Raw genomic sequence first — 26,630 nt, 5'->3', positions numbered from 1 at the left:
ATGAAGGGGAGTTTGAGAGATGTACAAACACAACTCAGAGACATTAAAAAAAAAATACTTCCTACCCCCACCAATGCAGACCATCTCACTGTAATTTTTCAGACACAAAGTTCAACCAAAAATCAACCTTTACCTGACCAAAAAAATGTATACTTCCCTGGAATCAATTTCCTGACAATAGTACTATTTTCTTTTAATTTCCACCCCGCCACCTCGCCATCTTTACTGGGTTGAATGTATTTGGGTTTTTATTGCAATCCCTTAGGGTGTTTTTGTTGTGGGCTTTATTTTTTCCCCCTTTTTTTTTTGCAAGGGAGGTGAATAGCATTCTTACATTTATATAAGCCAGGACCCTGGAACCTAACTGATTAAAAATGCCTTTCAGAGTCAGAAATTCATTTTGAATCACGCCTTGCTCAATATCTTTCCTGATGTTTCAGGCATCAGGTTTGCCTCTAGATGTCAGAAATAGAAATGCCAAAAGATAAATTGTGTCATTTCCCCAGCCAACCTAAATTTTTATGTTTTATTTATTGATACCTAAACTATTTTTCATTCCAGCATATTGTGCTTTGCTGAAGCACTATGTCATCCTAGCAATGCTACTCCCTTGATCCTCCCCTGATTCTTATTAACCCAGACTTTGTTAGGTCATGACTGAAAGTGTCTCACCAATGCCCTGGGCTGGAGCAGGCAGCAGAGGGCAGGAATTCCATCTCTGCACCTGCCCCAAGGCAGCAAGCACAGCCAGTCAGCTGTACAACCCTAGCAGTCATGAAATAACTGATCCAGGCTGCCACAGCAGCATATCTAACATGCTCAGATACATAAATAAATACAAACATACTGTACATATGGAGGGAGTCTAGGGTTCTTATCTTGCCAACATCTGTATCAGAGCAATTTATGGTGAGTCAAAACTGGTAAGATAACAAGAGGGGCACAATTAGAGGTAATTAACTCTGTCAGAATTCGGTTCCCATGTATTTATTGGCCAGATGAAGATTGGCAAAATGGTGGGGGAAGTGGGAAAAGGGTAAGATAACAAGTCTAGACTATATAGGTCCATAAATATGTTGTTCAGTTCAGCTATTGCTTCTGCGATTGAGCTAAAAAATTTGGATCCTCCCTTCATAGCATATCACACATAATTGGTAGTATCTGAACACTATCTGAATGCTTGCTTATTGTTTTAGGAGTGGTACCTTGGGATCTGGCCAATTCTGCTTTTTCTAGTCTGCACTAAGCTTAAAAAGGAGATTTTAATTTTCCATGTTCCCTGCTTCCAGTAATATTAATAGGTGAAGCAAAGTGAAAACAAAATGAGGGTCATGGTCTCACCACATATGGTAGCAAGACAGTTTGAAGACAACAGATCCTCCACTCTTTTGTGAGGCATATTTCTTGCAGGGATACAACGTCTTTCACTTAAGCAACAGGTGGCTATGGGATTGGTTTTGTTCCCAAATCATCCTTGTAGCCACTGCTTGAGCTCCATTCCAGAGAAGTAAAATGTTGATCCTCTTTCACTTGCTTTATAACAATCAGATTTATTTGCTTACTCCCAGTCCTCACCTTTTGTGGTAGTATTTGGAAGCATATTTCCATTTGAACACAACATTTTTTACAATGGAGGCCTCCTGTGGAGTTTCTGCCAGAAAACCTGATGATCCTGAAGTTGTCTATGCAGAACACCTTGACTCCTCACATTTGCACTGAACAGTACCTTAGTGACTTCACTAAAGAAGATTTATGCAACCAACAGGTGTAAACAGCTTTACTGGTAGCAGCAAATCTTTTTGCTTGGGCCTGAGGGAGCACACCCAGTTCTGTATTTCATGTCTGGCATTCTCCAAGATTGCCCCTTACCATGAGGTGCCATTAAACTCTTACTGACACAGCCAATACAATCAAATAAAGTATTTTTGGCCAGCAGCCTTCACAGCTGAAAACAGGTAGTATAATCCCAGGCTGTCTGCCCTGGATTAATCCACATTATATGGGCTCACAGAGAGCAGATATTTGTGCACTGAAAAAACTATTGGTGCAACAGTTGGCCAGACATTAGGTATCTTCTTAAAGGATATCAGACCTGGGAGACATAGGGTGTCATGCCCATTTGCACAGTGCAGCATACAGTAAGAGCAGATGTGGTTGGTAAAGTCAAAACCAGACATTTGGCAGGAAAAACAAAAAACAAAACAAAACAAAACAAACCCCAAACAATCCCAAATTATTTCCACTGAGGAGAAAACTAGCCATAAAACTTCAAGAGATTGCCTATAATGGATAGACATAGAAGTTACATCAAAACAGTTCCAGAGCATTTTTGTTTGAATGGAAAATTGCAAGAGGTTGCAAGTGGAACATGACAATCCATCAATAAGGCATGAATAATTTCTCTGTCTGGTTGCACAGCTTATTTCTGTCCCATTCAAGCATAAATCTTAGGTGTCTTCATGGTCTGGGACTTCAAAGCCCATTTGTACTACTTCTGCCTCTCTGATGGGTCATACACAATACCTGAGCAATCTAATTGCACATGATTATAGATTTTCAATAGTTTTGTATGTTCAAAGCAGATAAGACAAATTCAGAGAATAAAAAACTGTAAGATCTACTCAATGTAAGGATAGCACAAATGGCTAAGAAATCCCTGAGGTGCATTTTCCTGATGTTTGGAAGAGTATGTCTGACAAGCACAACTTATGTCACAGTTCACCATGGACAGAAATACTGCAGTGAGTTGTCACCTGAGCCCCAAGGTAAAGTCTAATCAGATGGAGAGCAGAAGAATTGCCATGAGGTGGACTGGGAAGAAAATACAAATTAGATCTCTCCTCAGTGAAGATAGATTAAAGTACCTAGTGGTTACTGTGCAGGACAAGGAACCAGCACAGATACACTGACCACACTGTAGCTCATGGGCTGAGAATTTATCTTTTGGGAACTCTTCCTTGCTTTTCGTCTTCCATCACCCTGCTTCCTATTTGAAAAGCAGGGATTACAAAATCCATGAAAATCCATTACCTCTGCTATAGTCCAGTCTCCCTCACTGTTTAGCACCTAAAACTCTTCAGGATAGGACATTTAACAAAACAGAAACAGGAGCAGGTGACAGACCTTTCTGTCTTGTAGTCTCTCATGTACAACCTGCACCTATTATTATGAACATTTCAAGATACCACTTTTTCAGAAATTTTGTGCAGACTCTACATTGGCTAGTGAGATCTAAAATAAAAGATTAACCATCATTGTTTTCTACTAGAGGACCTTGGAAGCATAAAAGTTCCTTTCAGCTAAATTCTATGCAATGTTGCTGTTCCACCCTAATGTTGCATGGAACCTCAAAGATTCCAGTAGTTACTGAAGCAGGAAGAGAATTATTGATGTAGTCTATGGCAAGTTAAAAGAGTAATCTGGCTTTCATACCTCTTCCTACCCTGACAGACAGGACTGTGAGTGTTGCTGTGAAATTACATATGAAAAAAGTGAGGATGTTAAAGGTTGTCATACCTAATAATTTTGAACAAATTCAGATTTTTCCAAATGACTAGTGGCTCTGGGTGACTCCTTTGAGAGAGCAGTTGTTCAGCACTTTGTAAGCACACTAGAGAACCAAGGCAGGATAGATGGATCACTGTTCAAAACTTCTCTTGCCAAGGAATGCTTGGCCAAAGCTGGTTCTAGTTGTTTCAGCTCTTGAGTATCCTGCTGTGTGCTATTAAATCAGTGGTCATCTATATTCTCTCACCCATCCTTCCAGTTGTTGTAGTCACTTCTTTTATCCATCTTTCACATTACTGCTCCCACAGCTAATTCCAAAGGCAGAAGTTTGGGCAGGACTCCAGACAAATTAAAATCTGACTTGAAGTGGGAACAATTTACTTTGTTAGTTCCCAGATGAATACTGAGAGCAACCACATGGCCTGTGGAGACCACTGCTCTCTGCCTCCTAAGAAATACCACCAACAATGGCTCTGAGCCATGAGATTTAGAGATCTCTGGGTTACTGACAGAAGGAGAGAATAGGTAGGTGACATCTCCATATCCCTTTGTAAGGATACATGGGCTGAAAGAGCCGAAGCCTGAACACTCCAAAATGAGCCACATCCCTCTCTCTTAGATCAGTGTGTCTGCCTTAAAAAATTATGGCTGTGGTGGTTTGGTTTAGCAGCTCTGGGGTGTGATGTTGTCTTTACTTGACATTTTGACAAAAGGTGAGGTGGCTGGGGCAATGGGATTTCATTTGGGGATTGCAAGGGTGGAGAAAGTTTTTTTTAATTTCTGGCTGGCTGCCTGCCTTTTGTAGGATGTGATGTGCTGATGCTTTGTTTTTATTGGTACAAATTGTATTTTTAATGGATGGCAGGATGCCTGGTGACTGGATAGCTATCATTTATAATGTCAAAATAAATATGTGAACTCATGGGGTTTAGTGTGCAAATTACTGGCTTTGTGTTTTATTATCTGTAAAAGCTAATATTAATAGATATTAGTGGATTCTTTAGAATTTAGCCACATCATGGAACAATGAATGAAATTTTTAATTCACAGCTCATAAATTAAAGAAAAAATAAATAATTTAAAAGCCATGCATGCACAAAAAATGGAGCAACATATAAATATAGAAAGGAAAGCTAGATGTGAAACTGCAGCACAACACTACATCTCACCAGGGAGGCTAATTCTTATCAGGAGGTCTTTTTATGGCACTGACTCATGTTCACCAAGAACACAGGAACTGAGACCACTCTATTTGTATTAATAATACTGCAAGAAATCACAGCATAAAAATAAAACCAACAATCTAACCCTTTGAATGAGGACCAGATATATTCAGTACTTTTCAAACCAAAGAGACTAAGACTAGGAGTTCCATAATCTCAAGAGAGAATCATAAATGTGGAATTCTGAGGATCTGGTTTTGGCCCACTGTTTTCCACATTTGTGATAAAATACAGAAGATCACAAGCTGGTGCAGTAAAGAACTAAAATGTGAAATGAAGTCTTATATGAAAGTATTTCGCTAGGTATGGTGGGCACATTTGAAAGTGCTTTTCAGGACAGACAAATGCAAGGTCATATATCAAGAGTAAAAAACGTAGGTCAAAAAAAAAACCTCTGGGGTTGTTACAGGTAATCACTTGAACATGAACTTTTCCTGACATCATGTTGCTGAAAAGCATTACCATGAGCACACTGAGTAGACACAGGAAATTGTTCTTACACTGTACATTGCATTAGTGCAATAATTACTGAAAAACATTTCTGGCATCAATATTTTAAAAAATATTGCAAAGAAATACTAAGAGATTCCAAAGAGTTATTCCAAGCCACAAAAATTTATCTTAGAGCAAGATAATGCTCCATTTAGTAACCTATTTAAGAAAAGGTTCAAGGTATATTTGCCTGTGATCTGTAAGCATCTGCATGGAAACTATGTTCTTATCTGAGATGGTTGCTAAAGCAAAAGACAAAGAGATATAATTCAGTGTTTAGAAGACAGATAGAAAATAAAAATAAGACACATGCTTTAGTGCTTCTGATTAAGCATCTGAAAAACATAATACAACACATGCTAGAGGGTGCATGGAACCTCAAAGTTTCCAGTAGTTACGGAAGCAGAAAGAGAATTATTGATGCAGTCAGTAGCAAATTGAAATAATTATCTGGTTTTCACACCTCTTCTTACCCTTACAGATAGGACTGTGAGTATTGCTGTGAAATTACATATGAAAAAAACTAGGATGCTAAAGATTGTTCCTGTCCTTTAGGGTCTTACACCTCAACAGTATTTATTCTTTCAAACAAGCTGTAGCAAAAAACTGTGTCTTCAAAACACCATTTGATGGGTAAGGTTCTATGTCCTGGGTCACAAAAAAGACAGATTATGTGGTGAAAATGGTGTCTTAAAGTATTCACTGAATAATCTAATACCTTTCAATGTTTAGTTATTTTTGTCTATATCCACAACCTGAGATTTTCTGTTTGCCTTACCTCATTTTCCATTTCCTAGGACATTAGGAAATCTAACTGGGCCAGGAAAAGTACTGAAAATGAGAATAGGAATTTGAAAAGATCTTCCAAATGACTTTTCCTTTGCAAATATTTAAATGTACATGTGTGCATTTTTTATTTTTATTTGTATTTTAATCAATAAAAATGGTTTTTAGTGAAAGAAATTGTACCTCTAATGCTTTTAATAACTTCAGAAATATGTGGAAAACATAGAAAATGTTAATAACATTTTTTGTGGTAGAAGATGTTAAGTCATCAGCCTAAATATGCTGGGCATGCCAACCATCTTCCTTTCAGTACACAGAGTGATTGCTTCTTTGTGAAGGATTAACCAAGTAAAAGAGGAAGAATCCAAGTTATTACCAGAGACAATTCATTGAATCAAAGACCCTCAAGAGGACTCAACTGAAGGTTAGAGGATGTGGTCTTGCAGGAAACAGTAGATTTTTCAGCAATCAAAGTAACTTTACGAGGTGGATAGCCAGGGAAAGAAGCCAGCAGACAACAGGAGAAGGAGCAGAAGTATTTAGGAACTGGGAGCACCTGCCCTCTGGAAGGTGTGGTTCAAAAACTGTAAGCAAAGCCACTGCCTTTCTTCTGCTCAGGAAAAAAAGAGGATTGTGCATAAACAGGACTTCATGCACTAAAGAATAGAGAAGGAAACAAAGTCCTTAAGAGCAACTCATTAGTTCAGAGACTTTTCAGAGCCCTTCAGGTAAGGAAAGATTTTCCTGACAAAAAGCTACTTTTAAAGGATAAAAAAATCTTGGTACCTATGGGCATGTGGTTAAATACCACAAGACTGAGTAAATGCAGAGAGTGGAAAGTTTACCAGGGGAGTTCCATCCCAAGGAGATGATTTGCACCTGCCCCAACAGGAACAAGGGAGACTATTGTCCTTCAGTGCATCCAGGGGTGGTGAGTGGTGGGATCTGTGACTGCCCTCATCCCTCCACAGGCATGGTCTGTGCTTGGGGCACTGTGAGCATCCCACTCCCCCATGACAGCTCCTTTCCCAGCTGGCTGACAGTGGGATAACAGGACTAGCAGAGAGCTGCCATAGAAGGATGTGGGCTTATCATCTCTGAGCTAGAACCACGCTCTTGGAGACCATGACAATTAGAAGTGAAACTTTGCTTGGACTCTGTGATGAAGGGGGAAGCCAACGTGGACAGCAGATTTCCAAGACAATGCTTTTGGCAATGTGTGCTGTTTCGCAGATGGACTGTTACATTTTGTTCTCTTTGGAACATATTTAGCATGCATGACTTCCTTTCTTAAGTAATGAATTCTGATAATCATGCTACAAATTTCTGTGGGTCACAGTAGTAGCTAAGGCTGCTTTTCCTTCTTTTGGTCAGCCATTGACAAAAGTGGGTCAGCTTTTGCTATCATGACTATTTGAGAGCCACTAGTACCATGGGGTTCAACACAGCAATACTGGAGATTAATTTGACAGTTGTGAGAGCACAGGTCTTGTAGACTGGAAAACATTTACCATGGAAAATCTTCTTCCCCCTTTTACAAGGAGGTGTGGGTGATTTTGGGGCCCTATGTCTTTATTTTATTCTGTCTGTCTTTTAGTCCCACTGTTTTACTGTCACAACCCCAGGAGCTAACCCGGCTCCTAAGATGCAATGATCTGGAAGAGAGCCTCAAAGCTGACAGCTCGTTCCAGAATCTCTGTCTGCTCAAACACTAAAGCTCATTCAGTCATTTATAACCCTCAGGGCTCCATTTTAAAATAATACAAAGATTGGATGTCTGTTTTTTATAGGCATAATTGCAGGCCAGGACTAAACATCCGAGCTCAGTAACATGGGTATCAGGTCCAAGATTACTTGGAACAGAGCACTTTCCCCAGACTTCTCCCCCACTCCTTATTTGGACACTGAAAAATAATTTCCTCAGTAGTAGATTTTTACTCAGTGAAATCACATGTTTTCTCAAAACTTTTTTTTTTCTCAAGATAATTACATTTGATAAGAAAAGGGAAGAAATAACAATGCCACATTCCTAAAGTGCAGACTGAAGCCAAATTCAAACTGCTGCTGTGTGGGGTCAGTGTTTTTTCCAAGGACAACTGACCCTGCTGAGCTTGGACACAATCCAAGATCAACTCTCTAAACACCTGTTTAATTGCATATTTCACTGTCTGAGGACTGGCCATTGATTGCTGATTAATTTTCTATCAGAATCCCATATGCATTAGGTTATTGGCTGATGGCTAAACAAGGATTAAAGTGAGTTTTTTCACACAGAGGGTCAGTCTGGAAATGGATACTAAATAAGTGTGAGGCATGAATCTGTAATTCTGCTCCCTCTGCCTGGTATGAAAATTGCTCAACATGTGTCACAGGTTCTAGGTCTCCTGCCAGCTATCTGAGCCTTTCCTTAGCAAGAGCACTTTACACATTACTCAAAAATGATAAACAGCAGCTAAACTGTGAAGGACTTTGAACACAGTTCTAGTCCTGCTTTTGTGGCTGAGATTTACAGGACAGCCATGCAAAGAAGTGCATAGCAAGGGGACTAAAGAGCCAGCAGCCTCTCCCCTCTCTGCTCAGACCTGTGCATGGTTCATACACTTGGCATCACCTGCATGACCACAGATCCTCACTCCCACCAATTCCCAGGGCTCTCTGTTGGGACAAGATCACAGCCACTTGTGTGGACTATTCCTGGTGTCCCATGAGAGCTTTTGCACAAATGCACAGTCAGTATGCTGACTCTGGAATTAAAAAAAAAAAAAGACAAGCTTCTAATTTCAACCAAGAGCTTTGCTAAAAGATGGAAACTCCATGGGCTGGAACATAACTGTATTCTCTTGATTCATGGTTTCCTGCAGCAGATTCTGCACATGCATGACCAGTGCATGTGATTTGGGAATCTCAGCTATTTCCCTGCTGTACTTATTCTATGTCAAATAGCTGCAGTATAGCAGAACAAGGGTGACCCAAGTACCCTGCAGAAGTGAGGTAGACAGATTGCCATTCCACTGATGACACTGAACCTGCTGAATTAGGAGGTACAAAGAAGTTTTTGCTCAACATGGTTTTATCTTCATCATCAGGAAATATATTTTCAGCTGAATAAATGAAGTGTTATTGTGGTTTCTCAAAATTACCTATTTTGTATGACCGTATGCTACACTGTGATCTGCTGGCAGAGTGGTAAGAGGAGCCAGTGAGCTTTTATTAAGAATGCTCCCAGCTGCTGGGAGGTTATCTAAGTAGCACTTTCTATTGCAATGGAAACAAAAATGTGCAGTCAGAGCCAGGAAATGCATGCTCAGAAATAAGAAAAAAGATTCTTACAATCATCAGTTTGCTGCATGATATGAAATAGTCTCATGCAAGAATCTCTAGAAAAGGCTAATAAAACTTTACAGAAGAGGTGTAGAACTATTAATAGTGAAGAAATGAGTTTTCTATGGCTGAATTGTATATGTTCTCTGTGTTACTATGGGTTAGTTAAAAAAGACCTGAAAGAAAGAATATATCAAAACTATAGGTGTTTAAAGCATTATTTATAAAGCTTTAAAACATGTTGGTCAAATACTATTGGCTTCTCCTCCAACAAATTTTTTCAAAGACTTTTCTGTTAGGGTACAGAACATGAGAGAACTAAAAGCAGAGAACTGCTATTCCCACTTTTGTTCCCTGGGGAGCTTTGAGAAATCTCAAGCACAAATAGTCCAGCCAGCTGGTTTAGCCAATTGGTGGTCAGTTTATATTTCCTCTAATAAGTGAACTTCTTGACCGTACATTTTAACTGAGTCATTAAGAGCTCCTTTTCCAAGTGTTTTGGCAGGCTAGAGAGGTCTGGGACTGTGAATAAACCACAATAACTAGTAAAGAAGAGAACAGTCTGACTTTTAATATGGCAGAAGAAATTGATCCAAATGGATCCAGAAATTAAAGCCACAGTGAAAACAATGGGATACAAATATCCACCTGCAGGTTATAACAGAAAATTTTATTTGAAGGGCTGCTTCTTCCACTAAAATGCAGCCACTTTGGATGTGTAACATCAAGTGTGTTGTGCAAACAACTGAAAAAACAAGTGAGATTCTAGGTGAGCAATATGTACATACCCATAGTGAAAATTCAGTATGAATGCTGTAGTCACTCTGACAGGATAACTTGAAATCTTCAATATATATGAAAAGAAGACAACAAGGGATCTCTGTCATGGGATATCATGATAGAGATCCCTTGTATGGGATTTGTCACTAACTGAGCTCTCACAAAAGCTTCAGCAATAATCACCAGCATCTTATTCAGTAAAGGACTGCATTCAAAACTGCTCGGCTTGAGCACTCAAAGAGGCACCAGCTGGAGGTGGCATGGCTGTGGATTGCCTCATGTCACTTGAAGCTACATGAGTCAGACACACATATAATAGGCACTTTGACTTTCTCCAAGAGGCTAACACCTTATTCCTTTAACATAGCCATTAAACCAGGGAAAAGACCCTGGCTTGCAGAATGTGTGTCTCAAAGTTCCTATAGTGAAGTAGAAACAGTTACCAGAAATGTAGGATTTTTTTCTCAGTTTTTCAGTGGAATGAATCTTCAATTTCATGGAGAGAAAATTCAGTCAAGACCATCCAGATGAAGACTTCTGTTTTATGCCAGGATCAATACAGAGGAAGATCTGCCCTTATCTCAATTGATTTATTGATTGACAGGTGGGGAAAAGGACTCCTATAAATGTTAGGTAACTTTTATTAGAAATTTTCTTTGATGCAGTTGTAGCCTCACACCTTGTCCTGCTTGGGAATTTTGCAACCATCTAGAACCTGGTCATGCTTAAAACTGGCAGTTCTTGGGGCAAAACAAAACACAACTTTCTGCTTCTAAAGGCTCAGCACATCTCCTTTGAGATCTTACTATATCAGAATTTCCCAAATCTAGAAATTTTCTGTCTTAATTTAGGCCCTACAGGTAACTGAAAGGGGCTACTGAGAGAGAGACAGAGAGAGGGAGAGGGAGAGAGTGAAAAAGCCCTCTGAGATGAAACACCTCTTTTTCCAGGGAGCCATGAACTGAGAGTAAGGAGAGCAGGAAAACTGCCAGTAGACATCCACATCACACACTAATTGGAACAAAGTAAACCTCCCATATCCACACAGTTTTCATTTATCCAGGACAGTTTGCAACTTGGTTGGCTGGCGGTAGTTTTTGGAACATTGCAAGAAAATGTGGTTCAAGCATTATAAAGCAGTGAATGCCAAATCTGAGTTAAAGCCAGTTATTTGAGCAGGGCTTATGGCATTTTCCAATGATCACCATCACTGAAATAAATAAATAGATGGCTTGCTATGTATACGCTCAGGGGGGAATGTTGCCCAACATTCATAGCTCTTTGCTATTAAGAGTAATGAGGACACAGCTGTCTGAGTCTGGAAGCCAGTATTTGCAGAGATTTTTCTTCTCCACTGGCTTTATTCCACTACCCATTCTTTGCTTATAAAAGAGCCCAAAAGTTCCTAACATTTATGCAAGAATTACCTTAGCTTTGTGGCGCTTTTGAGATTGTTATAAAACATGCTGACACATGGACAGATTTGAAACTCAGATGAAATATGAAAAACAATTTTCTCCCCTGATAAGATCCCCAGTACCCTTAGTGCCAAGGATAACACTCTCTTTTGTCAATCATGACAGCTTCTGGAGCAGCTGGCAGGAGTTGCTGCCATGGGCAGAGATCTGAAGGTCTCCCATCTTAAGAAGGACCTCTAATTCTCACTGCAGACCCTGGGGTTGTGATGTAAGTTTTGAGTCACACTTAACTGGTCTGCTCTACAGAGCCTCCAAAGCAAGTATAAAAGCACCCCACTCCATTCAAAGATCTGACAGCACTTTAAAATCAGTGCTAAAAGTCATAGTCCATGTGACAAAGAGAATATCACTTTCATTTTATGGAAGCCTTCAATATATTAAAGGCTTGAACCTGTATCAGACACAGGCTACTGCACTTCAGGCACTGCAGTTTCAGAGCCATGGCACAAGGCATGTTGAAGTTGGCTTCTGTAAATCATCTGGTCTCCACTCAAAGCAGAGACAATTCAGTCAGGCTGCTCAGGGCCTTTTCCAGGTGGGGTTTGAATTTCTCCAAGGATATGACCTGTAGCTACAAAGTTTTTGAACCTCTTTTCCAGTGTTTGACCACCTCACTGTGATAAAATTTCTCCTGATATCTAATAAGGATTTCCCATGTTGCAACTCTTGCCCATTCCTGTCCACATCATCTCTGAGATGGATCTGGCTTCATCTTCTCTACACACTGACATTAGACAGTGGAAGGCAGCAAGCAGTACAATTTCCTCAGAAGCCTTATGTTCTTGAGGCAGGTTAAGTCCAGTTCTCTCCCAGTATGACATGTGCTGCCACCATCTAACCACCACAGTGGTCCTTTGCTGCATCTCTTCAGTGTGCCCAGGTCTTTTTTATGCCAGGAAATCAGAATGACTGGGAGAATTGGGTTCCTATGAAGGCAACAGAAATTGACTGCATTTGAATTCTCCCCTGGAGGTATTAAGAGAAAATAACTAAAATGTGAATCTCTGCTTAATTTCGTAGCAACTGTTGAGGTTGGTGAACCATTTCATTGGATGCTGAACAAACAGAACCAGACTGCACTACTCACAAACACAGACCTGCACACATTTGTCCCCAGATCTCCAAGGTAAGCCAACCTTCCTTATACCAGAACTCAGAAATTCCTGACCAGTGCTACAAGCTGACCAGCCTGGGCACATGAGCAGTGCCACAGGCAGTCCCACCAGCTCTCACATTATCCATGAAAGCTCAGAAAGACATGTTCACACTGAGCATTCCCAAGCTAAACAGTTCATTTTCAAGTGGCCTGGCCTGAAAAAAGCCCTATGTTCTCTTTGGGTAATTAAAAAAAATGAAAAGTAAATAAATAAACAAACAGAAGAGACAATGTTCCCAACCAGCAGGAACATTTAATCTCTGTGATTATTCCTAGACCAAACTCCTGCTTTTACTCTCTAGAAGGTACATCCCAGTGAATTTTCCATCATGTGGGCCTGCTGTAGGGGAAAGTTAATTTACATTTTTTTCTTTATGGTACATTCTTTTATTAACCCTTATTGCCACAAGGTCTCAGGTCATACTGAGTCATGCAAGGAAACAGTTCCATTTTAAAAGGCACAGTCTCCAGGACAGAAGCGACCCTAGCAAATTCTTAGCATGATTAGCATTCTACAATTCACAGTCTTTCTAATCATCTCCAATCAGATACTGCAGATAGTGCTTAGTTTAGCATTTCATGTCCCTCCCCAGGTCAAAGGGAATGAACCATGGATAGATCATGTATTTATGAAAATGTTTCATGTCCCAATTCTCTAGATGTCAGATTATGATTTTTGTGGAGCAGAATATGATAGTATTTTGTATCTTTAGATGATGAATTTACCAGCTCCAGAATGCATGTGACTTGCTGGGCCATTAATGGATGTACTGCAAATTGTCAGCCACTCATTATCTTTAGAGGCATTCTCTATTCTGTATAGGACACACCTATGCCATAGTTCTCTGGACTCAAATCTGTATGTGGGCTTATTGCCTGAGAAACATGGAGATAAACTTTTTATTTCTTTCCATTAAATTCATGGGCAAAGTTCTCTTATACCACTTTTCATCTATGACTAGTTAAACCTCTTGAAAATGTTAACGAGAAAAAAATTTTGTCCCAAAATGCAATGTACCACCTGAAAAACACAATACAGGTTTTACAGAACTGTATCTTCAAACAGCACTGATTCAGTGGGGAAAAATACCTCCTTTCTAAAGCTGGCATGCTACAGTCTTTTGGGATGAGTGCATGAAATCAACTGATAGCTGTCCATGCACAGGTCTGGGCTATTCCATCAAAAAGTCAGTCCTGCTTTTAATTAAAATAATTTCAATCTGCTTCTGAAATAAAGCTCCAGATGCAGTGGTTAGTGAATTGCTGGCAATGAGTGTTGTATATACTGCTGCAGTCTACCTCTGAAGAACAGGAGCCTGATCCAAGGCTGCTCCAGCCTATGCCGGGTTTGGGATTCCCCACAGGGTTTGCAATAGCAGGAAATTAGCAGCATGCTATGGCTTTCAGATCACATCTCCTCTCCCTGGCCTGGTTCCTGCTGCAGGATTAAGGAGTGGCAGTCTGGCAAACAGACTGTGCACTGCTCCAAGATTCCTCCTTGGAAAGGGGATGTCAGGCTACCCGTGCAGGCTCTCGCAGCTCTGCTTTGCTCAGCCACAGTGACAGAAATGTTGTTTCATGGGTGGAGGCTCTTACCCATGCTATGAGCTTTTCTCTGCAGAGTTAGATAAAACATACTGGAACTTTTTTTGTGCCTCTGTGCACACTGGAAGCTGGCAATATATCAAAGGACTCAAAAGTACAGCAAACCAGACCTGACAGTATTTATTGCACCTCCAACTTGAGTGAGACTCTTTCTTGCTAAAAATTGTTCCAGGCAGCTTTTAAATGATTCTACTGTTACATTTTGTACAATTCCTCCACTACAAAATACCTACTGTGTTCTTGTATAACCTGATACACTGCAGTGCCATAAAGGGCTTTATTATGTTCAGTCTAAAAGTAATTTTCCTTCCTTTCAGCAAATTTTACCCTATTCAGCAATAATCATTCTTTTGTGCCACCCACCATACAAACTTCTACTTCTGTCATTTACAGTTCCAATTACTGTCATCTTACCCTAAGTTTTGTAATACACTTTAATAGTTCAATCAAAGTCAGCCTCAGTAATGGCCCCAGCTTGCTGCTACTCTATACTGAGATTTCCATAAACTTGTCTACATTTTTCTGGTAGTAAAGTACCTACACCTAATGGGAGTAGGTTGGAGCCATTCTCAACAGAACATTCTGAAGTACTATTTGCTCTCTGTTCTGGAATGAGAAGTCTTAGTAACACTGTCAGAAACTGCCTAGTGCTACACTGCTTTTGATATCACTGCCTTCTCTTGATCATTTTCCACCAGATGACCCTGTGTTAGGTTATCTTTTCACCTACTGCTGGGTTCCAGCCACTTAATTTCCTGATCACAATTGTAGCTTTCCTAGACTTCTGTGAATTACTGTTTATACAATCTTCCCATTCAGTGTTACCTACAGATATGTTGGTTGTACCACAAAGCCAATTAATGCCTTTAATCCAACCAGCAATTTACTGACTCACAAGTTAATGCTTCATTTACTTAGGGGGCTGAATGGAAAACAAGAATTTTACTTAAAAAAAAAAAAAGAAAATAAAACCAAGCTCAAAATGTTATAAAAAAGCAGATGTTAAAATTATTTTATGGAAAAAACCCAAAAGGAAACCCAAAACTAACAACACAGTCTCAGACCAAGCAGTAGATTGTGGATTCTTTCAGACCCTGCAAGTTTATGGTGCATTCCTCTCCCTTTCCTCCTAGACTCTCCCTGTTTAGCTGAAGCACTTTTATTTTCAGTATCTGAATGCTTCATTAATACAAACAGATTTATTCTCACTGTAGTAGCATGTTACTGACATAGAGCTAATGCATAGGAAAACCAAGATAATTTTCCAGACGGACTTATGAGTTTGTATGTTCAAACTTGAAGATGCCCAAGAGAAGACACTGTTCTCACCCCAACCTTCAGTAAGTGCTATAGGTCTCTTCCTGAAAACCCAGACCCATCAAGGGTTTCCAGATGATTGCTTGGATGTTGAGATTCCTCAGAGAAGTAGTGAGTTCTGGAAGCAATATTGAGTGAAGAGGTCTGAGGCTGTACTGTCAGCCCATGACAAAGGCTGCAGACCACACCAGTGGGCATTTCTACACTAAACTCCCATGGAGGATGCAGGTCAGTGAGAGCAGGGGATTTAACCAAGCTTTGGGGACCTGGGCCTGCATTTCAGCTCTCCTGACACCTAAACTGCTGCCTATCCTCTGCACCATCCTTCTCGTCACACTGCAGTGTGCTCTTATACCACAGAGCACCTGCAACCGTGATCTACAGTTGAAAGAAGAGAAGGTTTTGCTGGTGTTAAAAATGAAGATGGATTTCAGCACTTCTTGTCATCCCCAAGGGGCAGAACATCCCAGAAAAGTGGCAGAACGGTTAAAAAACTGCCCTGAACTGGGCTGGTTGTAACTCACATTTATCTTCTAGCAGCTTTATTTTCTTTGAAAAATTCTCTCATGTCATTGAAGTAGCAAAACGGGAAGGCAGAGAACTGGCAGATTAAGGGGTCAGAGCATGTTAAACTCTATGAAACATCTTACTCCAGGCAGCTCTTCTATTTCTGTGTGGCAGCTCTGTCATGGGTCTGGTGTTTTAAGGACCGGACAAAGGAACAGTGCCAGCACATTATCACTTTCTATAGAGTCTGGCAAAACATATGGTCCATTCGGCTGATTTATACTGGCAAAGAAGAGAATTCATATTTTCTATATATTTTGGCTTAACATCTATATTGTGACATATAACCATGGCCAATTTCAGGCTGGAACCAAATGAAAAGAAACAAGACTGACCCAAAACATGTAAGGGAGAGGCCAAGAAAAACAGTGACTTTTAAGTCATTGAGAACACTGCCATCTCTAGGAATTGTGGGTGATGCAAATATATGCAAAAAATTGACATAGGCCCGAGTAGGGTGCTGGTGCTATGAAGGGCACTGGAATAAATCAGCCTTCCATGTGAGAAGAGACTATCACATACTGAACTCTGCACATTATGCCACAGGAAGGTAGAGAAAGTATCACTCATAGGAAAATGAGAGAAAAACATGCCAAAGAGCTGACAGACTGGGGCAGGATACTCATGATACCCGTCAGTTTCCCAGCACTGTTAAGTGACTTGATTTTCTTTTAAGCCCTGAATGGCCTAGTTGGTGGGACTGTCTTGCATGACAGCTATTCCATAAAGGAAAGCTCATGAAACCTACCCCAGGGCAGACAGAGCTAATCTGTACATAGTGGCCTTAACTGATTTGGCACTGCTGAAATCCCTGGAAGTAAGACATAATAAAGGCAAGGCGGCAACAAAGGCCCACGTATCAAACCAGTGCTGGCAGGGAGTGTAAGGAATCACTCTGAGATTAATGGCAGGGGTGCTGCCCTGCCCTGGCAGCACATGCCAGAGGATATGGCAGGCTGGGCATGATTACTGCTCCTCTGAGTTGAGTCAGATGGAACCTCCTGCCAGCCCACTCTGGGTGACAACTGAAGTCTGTGTATTGCTTGGCTCAGAGCCCAGTGAGCAATAACCCCCTTTTCAGAGACCAAGCATAACGGAGGCCATTAACCAGAGTATCTGTTGAACTTCTCCTTACATACCCTTTCCTTCTGTAGTCTACAGATCTCAAGGGAGATGAGATTCCTGGGTTCTTGCCACTTTGTATTCCAAAGTATCATACAGTTCCAAGAAAGAGGGAAAATTGAAACACATCATGAGATAGAGAGGTCACAGTCTAGAAAAATTTCAGCCTTCCTGTGTCTGTACTGTAGCCTGCACATCTAACAAGACAAGGACACTGTCCCTTCTGTGCTTATGCCCCTTCTCTGCACACAAACCCATTATGTTATAACATGACCTGTTCTCATTCAGCTGTTCCCTCAGTATGCCACTGTGCTTCCCTCCTGGCTCACAGCTCAGTAAAAAAGAAACTAGAAAACTTTCAATCACTCCCAAATAGCAGATGCACACTTCAACAGACAGAATCAGTTTAGCTCAAGGTAAAGTTGAAACAAAATTCAAACACTACTAATTTTTAATCATAAGATGATGATCTGACCACCTGTCTATCTTGACCTTGAAATGTCAAGGAATGCCACAAAATCTAGGAAATCCTTATTGTGGTATCAGTATTTTAGCAGGAGAAAAATATGGTACCTGACTGCCTGACCATAAGATACTTAAGGTTAGGTTCAAGGCAGCTTAACTTAAACCTAATAAATTCACTACAAGAACTTCTGCTTTAAGAGCTTCACCAAAGTAAATAGGGACTGTAATCATGGGTCTAAGTGATTTTGTCCCCAGCTGTTGTCCAGCTACCTACCGAGTATGACTGTAGTTCATTCAAGTTCAGTTGTGGCTATACTGTAGTTGTATTTATTCTGTTTTCACTTTTCACATCATCACACATAAATACAGTCAGTGAGTGGTGCTTGAAGGGCACTGACATGCAGAATGATGGGCCTGCTCCTACTGTTACCTTTTGGATACTCAGGAGCCTGCTAGATTTCATTCCAGTGAAGAGTGCCCATTTGCTTAATAACATGCCAGCATTATTGGCTTGCATGTTATATTTCTTGGTTCCATTCTACTCATTCCTTTGTTAGTAGTAGAAGTTTCATGAGTAAATGGAGCACTTGCCTGTGCTTTAACCACCAGACTGTGTTCCTCCCTCACTGCACTTAGGGAGGAATGAAAGCAGGAGCAAGCCAAGCCACAGAAGGTTCAGTTTACCATGCTACAGATCGATATGTACAGCAGCTTTTTCTGTCAAGCTGACTTCTCTACTACAAATGGATTTACTTCAGTGAAAAACAGCATTTTGACCCTCATTTCCCATGGTAAGCTGAACAGGATACTTTTACTGATGGTCATATTTCTGTAGGAATGACTCTACTGATGGACCCTACTGTAGTGGCTGGATGAGTCTTGCCTTTCCTCAGCCCCTGCCCGTTCTCTGTGCTGGTGCAATGGTTTCCTGAGGGAGGAAGGAGCTCTGACTGCTTTCAGATGTACCTTTGAACCTGTGATTATTTTATACTTAACTCATGATTACCTTCATGAAGATTGTTGGGATTGTGAATAGATCAGGCCATCAGATCAGAAGCACAGAAGCTGGATCTAAAAGATTTATAGTTATGTTTGTCTAGAGCTGTATAATGTGGGTTTATCCAATGGGACAGGATTATGTGAAGTTTATCTGTACTCCAGGATGTGAATGATCCTTCTTTCATTACTCTCCTGACATATGGTCTTGAACCTTAATGTATATAGTTTGTATTTTCCACATGTTTATTTTACCTAGCTTGTCTAGTCTCATTACATTAAATAATCAAGGGAAAACCATCTTGAGTTGTTCTAAAACATTAAACAAATACAGCATAAGTAGAAGGTGATTGAAAAACTCCAGGATTAAGTGGCTGCTGAAAGCTTTTGTAGCTCAGATATTCCTTGAAGCAAATTGGAGATACACGTAAAGGGCTTGGACTTCGCCTCTTCCCTGATCTATGCAGAAACATAGGCAAAAGTGGCCACTGAATTCCAGCCAGGTTAGTGCACTGCTGTTGTGGCTTAGGGATGGTACTTTCCAATTTAGTACTGCCACTAAAAAAGCCACAAGCTGCTCTCCCTCCCCCTTCCTACTGGAGGCACAAAAGGCATCACATATTGAGATAAGAACAATACACCAGAAACAGCAATGAGATAAGAAAATGAATAATAACAGCAACAATATTAATGACAAAAGTGTACAGAAGAGAGTGATTCACACGCAAAAAAGCTCATTACAGCCTGGACAATAAGCAACCCTAGATGAATTTTCTCAGCTGGAAGGAATCCCTTCTTCCTGGAAGACACAGTCCCTTTGCCTGCCCCCAGCAATGACATGAGGGGGTAGAGAATAACCTCTGGGCCCTGGCCATGCCCCCACCAGCTACTGCAAAAATTGAACCCTGTCCTGGCTGGAACCAGGACAACTGGGGAAGTAACTGAGTGTCACATGTCTCACCTTGAGCTTCACTGCTGTAGAATTATCAAACTGGACCTTTTTCTCTTGTCTGTCTATCTTTACATGATACTTCCCTGGAAGTCACTTCCACACCTATCATCCCCTTGTGAAATTAATCTTGGTATCATCCTGAAAATTAATATTATTTCAGTTTAGCCCCAAAATATCCAGCACCAAATCACAAAATCACAGAATCATTTGGGCGGGAAAGGATCTCTGAGACCATTGAATCCAACCTTTGACTATGTTGTCCCATAGACCACAGCACTGAGTGCCATATCCAGGTGTTTCTTGAACACTTCCAGGGGTGGTGACTCCAGGAATGGCATGCTTTATGGCAAAGCCAGGAACTGAACACAAACTCCTCCAACCCAAGCCTTAGCCACCAGCCATAAACTCTTGAGATTCTTGAGAGGAAACTTTTGCATTGCTATGGCAGCATGAGGTCTCAATTCACATTTCCTCCTACAAAGTCCATCAGAAAACCATACTACAAGTAAAAGCTACACATCATGGCCCTTAATTTAATTAGGAACTGTCAACAATTGCCTATACTTTCAGAAGTCTGAGCTAAGCCTCTCACAGAATCTGTTCTCATGTAATCTTTCCTTCTTTTTCTGGTTAATTTGGACAGGATGGCAGTCATTCCCTAACAGTGATCATGCATAAGCTTCAGGAACTGGCCCTCTGGAGCAGCAAAAGAGATTGTCTCACAGACCAAGAGGAAAAGGGAAAGGCACAGAGCTGACCCAAATAGGGTTAAAAAAGGAAAAGTGGGAGTGGATTCCATTGTAATTTACTTTATACAAACCCTTGTAAGGCATAATCTCCTTGCTGCGTTTCCCTACTTTTCTTCTTCCTGTTTCTATATGCACTGAGAGGTCACTAGGAAAGTCATTAGGAGGAGGCAGTCTGGCTTGATGGCTAAGCCATTGGATAAGGAACTCTGGGCTCTATCCCAGCACAGCCATGAGCCTGATGCAAGGCCTGGGCACCTCCTTTCAGTTCTCTGTCTCTCAATTTCCCTCCCCTTTCCCCACACAGGAACATCTGGTTCCTTCATTTTGCTTGAAAACTCATCTAGACATAGGCTGCTCTTAATGAGGTTGGGACAAGGCAGGGCAGTACAACTGCAGGCTTGGATGTGGGGTTTAGGTATGCTTGCAATATAAAGATAATGATCTAAAACCCATCTGTGCAAAGGTAATCTTTTGAAGGAAGGAGTTTCACTCCACAAATGTAGGACTGGGGACCCATAGGTGGGGAATGTAGGAGGTCCTGCCAATCTCTGAGAAACAAGGAAAGCTGAAGCAATGACTACTGCACAAATGGGGCATGAAAAACAATTCTCTCTTGCACTTGAAGACAGCATCCTTCCATTTCCTTCTTCCTTTAACCTTTCACTTTAAAAATAACAATTATGTTTTGTTGTTTTTTTTTTTTTAATTACCTCCTCTGCCCTCCTCCCTTCTCTGTGTATCTAGGTCATACTCATCTGACCTTATGCTCATACTTTTCCTAGCATTTGCCTCTCTATCTTTGAGGTCTGCTTTCTCTGAACTCTCTATTCAACCCTCTCCAATCCCATCATCTCCTCACATTGTGAGTTTGCATTAATTGGAGAGAAAGCAATAATAAGAGCCCACCCAGTACAGTTCTTTCCACAATGCCCAGAAGGATCTGTGTTTGAGGCATGTTTTGAAGATCATTGTAAATCAGGAAACAGCAAGGTGGAGTGAAAGGAAACTGGAAAGAGCTCTCAGCTTACGAATGTATAAAGCAAGAACACAGGCCCTCACTCCAGTAATCTGGAGCCAACAGTTACTAGACTAAGTTCCTTGTGCAAAAAGTCATTATTATGACTAACCCATTCTGTATTTATAGAGAAGTAATGTTAGAAGACAAACAGTTCAAACAGTGCTCTTGCACTAGATGTTCTTTGCTTTTTTCTGTATGTGATTTTTTATTCCAACATTAATTGTGGTTATAAATCATTCCCAACCTGCTTTGGAATGATTTACAAAAACTCTGTGCTGTTGAAAACACAGACCACTTACATACACAAAATATAAAGCACTCAGCAACTCCAGGGGTAAAAAATACCATGTATTAGGAATCAAACCCACAGAAGACTTAAGAAGTAATTATCATTAAAACATTTCTCTGTCTGCTACCACAAATGGCTACAGGTACTTCTGCAGAACACAGAAGACACTGGATGGCAAAGCTATCATGGACAGGTGTCTTTGAGAGGCACTTGAACCAGCAAAAGTTTTGTTTTCATAAAGGACAAGATCTGGAGATGAAAGAATCTTGGCAAGACTGAATGGTGACCAGGATAGGGAAGGATTGTGGACACTTAACCACTGTCTGTGACCATCCAGGCCAGAAAAGATGAGGCCAAAAATCTTGAAAGGGAGAAGAATGGATAATATCTCTTTTTTTGCTGCATGGAAACATATCAGCCCCACGAGGGGGAATGTTATGTGAACAGCCAGGGGTGCACATTCCCTTGAGAGCCAAGGAATGTGGGGCCTTGGCAGGCAGGCCAGGTGCCAGACTGGAACAGAGCAACCTTCTTGCAGCCTCCCTACATTTTGTGGAGTGGTTGGAAAAAAAAAAATAGAAAGAGCTTGTTAAAACTCACACAACTTTCAGATCAAATTTTTGTCCTGTTTCACTTTGGAAGTCTCTTGAACAACCTCAGTGCTTCAAAGATGAGGCTGTAAATCTCCCAGTCTCCCAGAAAATGCTCCTGTATTTAATAAGCTGTTTTGACTGACATTCAAAGTGAAAGTAAAGTTTTCTGTTGTCCTAGCAGTAGAATATGTGACTCTGATCTGTAACTCCATATCTGACCAGACAAAAATGTGTACTCTGTTAAAATCTGCAGATTGCTGAGACACATTGGCATGAGAATAGCTCTGGTTCCCCTGCAGTCAATAGCAGAAAATCTCATTATCTCTAATGGAAATACCTTTGACTAATTTTATTTGGAAAGAAGGTGCTAGAGGGTGGTGTCTGAACACCAACATAACAAACATGTTACCTAGTGGCCCAGCTACTGGGCAAAATTACTTCTAGTTCATTCTTTTCAACCATTCCACCACACAATTAGCCCTTGGAGTGCTTTGTATCCTAAGAACATGCTGAATATGGACAAGGAGGTAGGCACAGAGCAACTGAAATACCATTAACATGAGAGATGCTTATAATTGGCTTATGGATGCCATGATCCTGTGGGTCAGACTTTCTTGAATGACCTGGTAAAATTTTGGTTGTTCCTGAGGACCCTGTTAAGGTTCCCTGATGTCTTGCCTCCAAGGACTTCAAGCAAGGCATTACACATAACCTTGTTAACTGCTCCAGGAATCTTGGAAGCAGGGGATCAGGCCTTTCTACCATCACCACAGTGAGACCTGGACCAAATCACTCCCTTTGGTGACCACACTTTCCATCCTGGGGCACAGATACAAAACTCACTCAGATACAACAATAAGTACTGCATAAAGATAGTGAATATTTCCAGAGAATTTCACGAAATAAAAAATGAAATCTAACCCAGCAGAGACCCCTGACAGGTCTCATTTTCTTTTAGTTCTGTTTTACTTCCTTTGTCACATCATCTACCTAAATTCAAATCTGGTGTAGACTTACAAAAACTGCTCCCAGCTTGCTGTGGTGCTCAAATGGCAGCCTGTCCTTTCCCATGCATTCTCATTAATGTCTCTCATCACCAAACTTTCTTTACAATTAAATCCCAAATATTTGAAAGTAAAAATGACTGAAGTGAACAGCCTGACTGAAAAAAGTATAAGTTCTCCCATTTCTGCCAGCATAAATAGGAACATATGTGCCCTTTGGAGGCTGGAAAGTTCACTTTAAAAGTTCCCTAAATCTTCCTGTTTTGATTATTCTGGTTTGCATGGAGCAGACCAGACAGTATCATTCAGAGGTTTCATTTCCACTTTCATTTCAGCACTTCTTTTCTACTAACTACCCCATGTCCTGAATCATCTAAAGCAAAGTGAGCAAAATGAAAACACTCCTGGAAATCTACAAATCAGTAAATAAAATAACAGGTTGATCAATTTGCTAAGATGAAATGGACTAGAGGCTGTTTTCAAAGAATCAGATAGGAAAAATGCTTATTTTTACATCAAACTCTTCAGTGATCCCAGGATTTAAGAACTCTTCAAAAAACCCCAGGGTTTATGATTTTCCTTTTCTTTGTGTGTGGTTTTTTGTTGTGTGTTTGGTTTTTTTTGGTTTTTTTTGTTTTTTTTTTTTATTTTCCAGTCGGTATTACTGTGAGTGCTGGTTAGAAAATACGTTTTTCCCACCTTGGAAAGGACAATGATTCAAATACAAAAAATGTGTCCCAAATGTTAGCTGAATTTAACTCTAGGCTTTCAAAGCTCCTGTGAAGCTCTTGTGGTCTCCTTAGTAGGAAAACAAAGAAAATGCATCATCTGCAACCAAGTCCCGCCAGAAATTTCAGACAATAGGGCAGAATAAGTCCAAAAGACAAGTCAGTTTTAGGTCTTGTTTTTTCTGCAGCAGTTTTGAAGTAAGTGCTGTTCTTCAGTCTAAAGAGAGGCAAAATTCTCTGTTGAAAGCTCATGGCTTCATGGTTTAGGCTTTTTTTTTTCTTGTCAAAGACCAGCTCACATACAGCCAAGAGATGAATGAAGTTTCCCCAGGCTCCACCTAACACTTCAAACGAAGGGCCACCTTCTCTCTCATGGACAGAATCATCAGCATAAAAGGCATTCTTTTGATGCACTGACAAATCAGCTGCCATCAGATGGCTGTTTATCTCATAAAAACATTTCTTCATTCATGAAAATGGCTTTCCTGCTTAAATAATAGACTGAGTCATATCTTAGTGTGGAGGGATAGAATGTAAGAAAATAAAGATAGTGCAGAAGGTAATCTCACACCTGAGGAGTTGCAGCTGTACTAATCACCAAAGATTAGGAACAGGCCTGCCCTTAATAGGCCACAGCTGTGTCCAATAAGAAGAAGAGTGCTACAAAAGAGTGGGTTAGCTGGGTGAAGAGAGAGATGGAGTTTGTTGGTTGTGCTGTGAAGAGCTGCACTTGAGAAATCATGGAGAAGGTATGGAACTTTTGAAATGAAATGGCAACATCTTAGTTTGCATGGAATAGTGATATGAAACATACAGCTTGTATCCTTAAAAAAATTTGACTTCAAAATACTGGGCTTGACTGCTGCATTAACAATTGCTGCAGGACAATTGTTTCTGCAATGTCAGACAAGCTTTAACATGAATGGATATCTAGAAGAAGGATTTGTAGTGCTTACCAGCACACTGGTTGTTCTCATCCAGCTGGAAGCCGAAGCGGCAGATGAGGGGCCGGGTGGCAGTGGGGTAGTTGGGCACGGGGCCAGGGGCTGGGGGTGGTGGGTACACATTGGAGTAGGGGCTCAGGTAGGGCGAGCGGTACACGGGGTTTGTGCGGGGCACGCACAGATAGCCCCCGTTCTGGTTCACACACACCATGTCTCCTCTGCAGGCCTCGGGAATGGTCCGACATTCATCAATATCTGCAATGAAATTGCAAAGGTTTAAAGAGTTAATGGGACTTAATGGGACCGGTCAAAAAATAGTTCATGTGTTTTTTGCATAACATTACAAAAAAAAAAATTATATTCTCCATCAAATGGCTAACCCTTCCTTGAGGAGCCTCACTTTGAAGTTAGATTGCACTAAAACAGAAAACACCTCTTATATTCAACATATCCTGTGATCTACTCATACTATTAGAGTAGTAAAACTACTCTAGAGTACTCATACTGATAGAGGGAGAGGACAAGGCCTGCTTTGCTATTCCATAGAAGTTTGGTTTAAACACTGATTTACACATGGCTGCAGCATGCTACTGCCTGCTCCTGCTGGAGGGTCTGTCCAAACCACAACATGCAGATCAGGATTTTAGAAACTGATGGTTTGGTCTGCCCAGCTGTGAAATTTGGATCCTGCTTTGGAAGTCTTGAGTTCCCTCCCTCTGAGTTAGGGATGCTCGGATCTGGGGACACAGTTCAGGCCTCTTTCTTGCTTTGACTGAGATTGTGGCTGAATTAAATTTAGAAAGATATAACTGGTTTAGCCAAATTGAGCATTCCCCTGGTTCTTGGCCATAGAAACAGTAGGCTATGGGAGGACAAACAGTCTGCTGCAGGTTTTTCCTTTTCTGTTTGGGTGGCTTTATGGCATGTAGAAGATGCTGCCCTGGAGACTGAATGCCATTGACAAAAAGATGCTGCTGGGCAAAGTGCAGATTTCCTTACAGTACCTCAGCTCAGTTTACTTGGAGTTTCAGTTTCTGAGAATGGAAGGCTTTATTTAAGCCTGCAGGTGGAGATGGGCAACAAAGACAATAAATCCTGAGTTTGAAGGAGAAAGAGAAGGAGGGTGAACAGCCCTCATCCTTTGGCAGCTACACTGAGCTCCTATCAAAATGCATCATTGTTGTTTGAGTAGCCCTGACAGCCTGTTAGTATCTCAACAATCTCAAAGATCGGTGCTATGTAAAGACACACACACATATATTTATATATACACATATTTGTTGTATATACATGTATATAAACACACATATTTGTTACACAGTAAGAACTTTTCATCTAAAACATAGTAAGAGCACCACAATGTTAACTCAATAAATTCAGGATTTCTGAGCCCAAATTTCAATATATTGATTTAATCAAAGTCCTACCTAAGCATTGCCCAGAGGCACGGTCCAGGTCGAACCCATTAGTGCATTGCTGCTAAAATGAGAAAAAAGGGACACTGAGTGATGGTGAATGAGAGATTTGCAGAGTCAAAT

The 26,630-nt window shown here is 40.7% G+C and overlaps 1 protein-coding gene across 1 annotated transcript in view; it reads right to left on the bottom strand.

Annotated features, from left to right (window-relative positions):
- FBLN5 (fibulin 5) overlaps positions 1–26,630 on the bottom strand; it is a 46,001-nt gene that overhangs the window by 14,359 nt on the left and 5,012 nt on the right. Inside the window, exons 3-4 of the mRNA XM_071426600.1 lie at positions 26,520–26,571; positions 25,105–25,347 (exon numbers count right to left, since the gene is read on the bottom strand). Coding sequence (XP_071282701.1) covers positions 25,105–25,347; positions 26,520–26,571 — 295 coding nt within the window. The remainder of the gene's footprint in view (positions 1–25,104; positions 25,348–26,519; positions 26,572–26,630) is intronic.

The sequence above is a fragment of the Agelaius tricolor genome, unplaced genomic scaffold, assembly GCF_023055355.1.
Source record: "Agelaius tricolor isolate 1412-34295 unplaced genomic scaffold, bAgeTri1.0.p SCAF_5, whole genome shotgun sequence".
Lineage (NCBI taxonomy): Eukaryota > Metazoa > Chordata > Aves > Passeriformes > Icteridae > Agelaius > Agelaius tricolor.
Note: the sequence above shows the minus strand (reverse complement) of the source record. Positions and strands in the feature narration are given on the sequence as shown.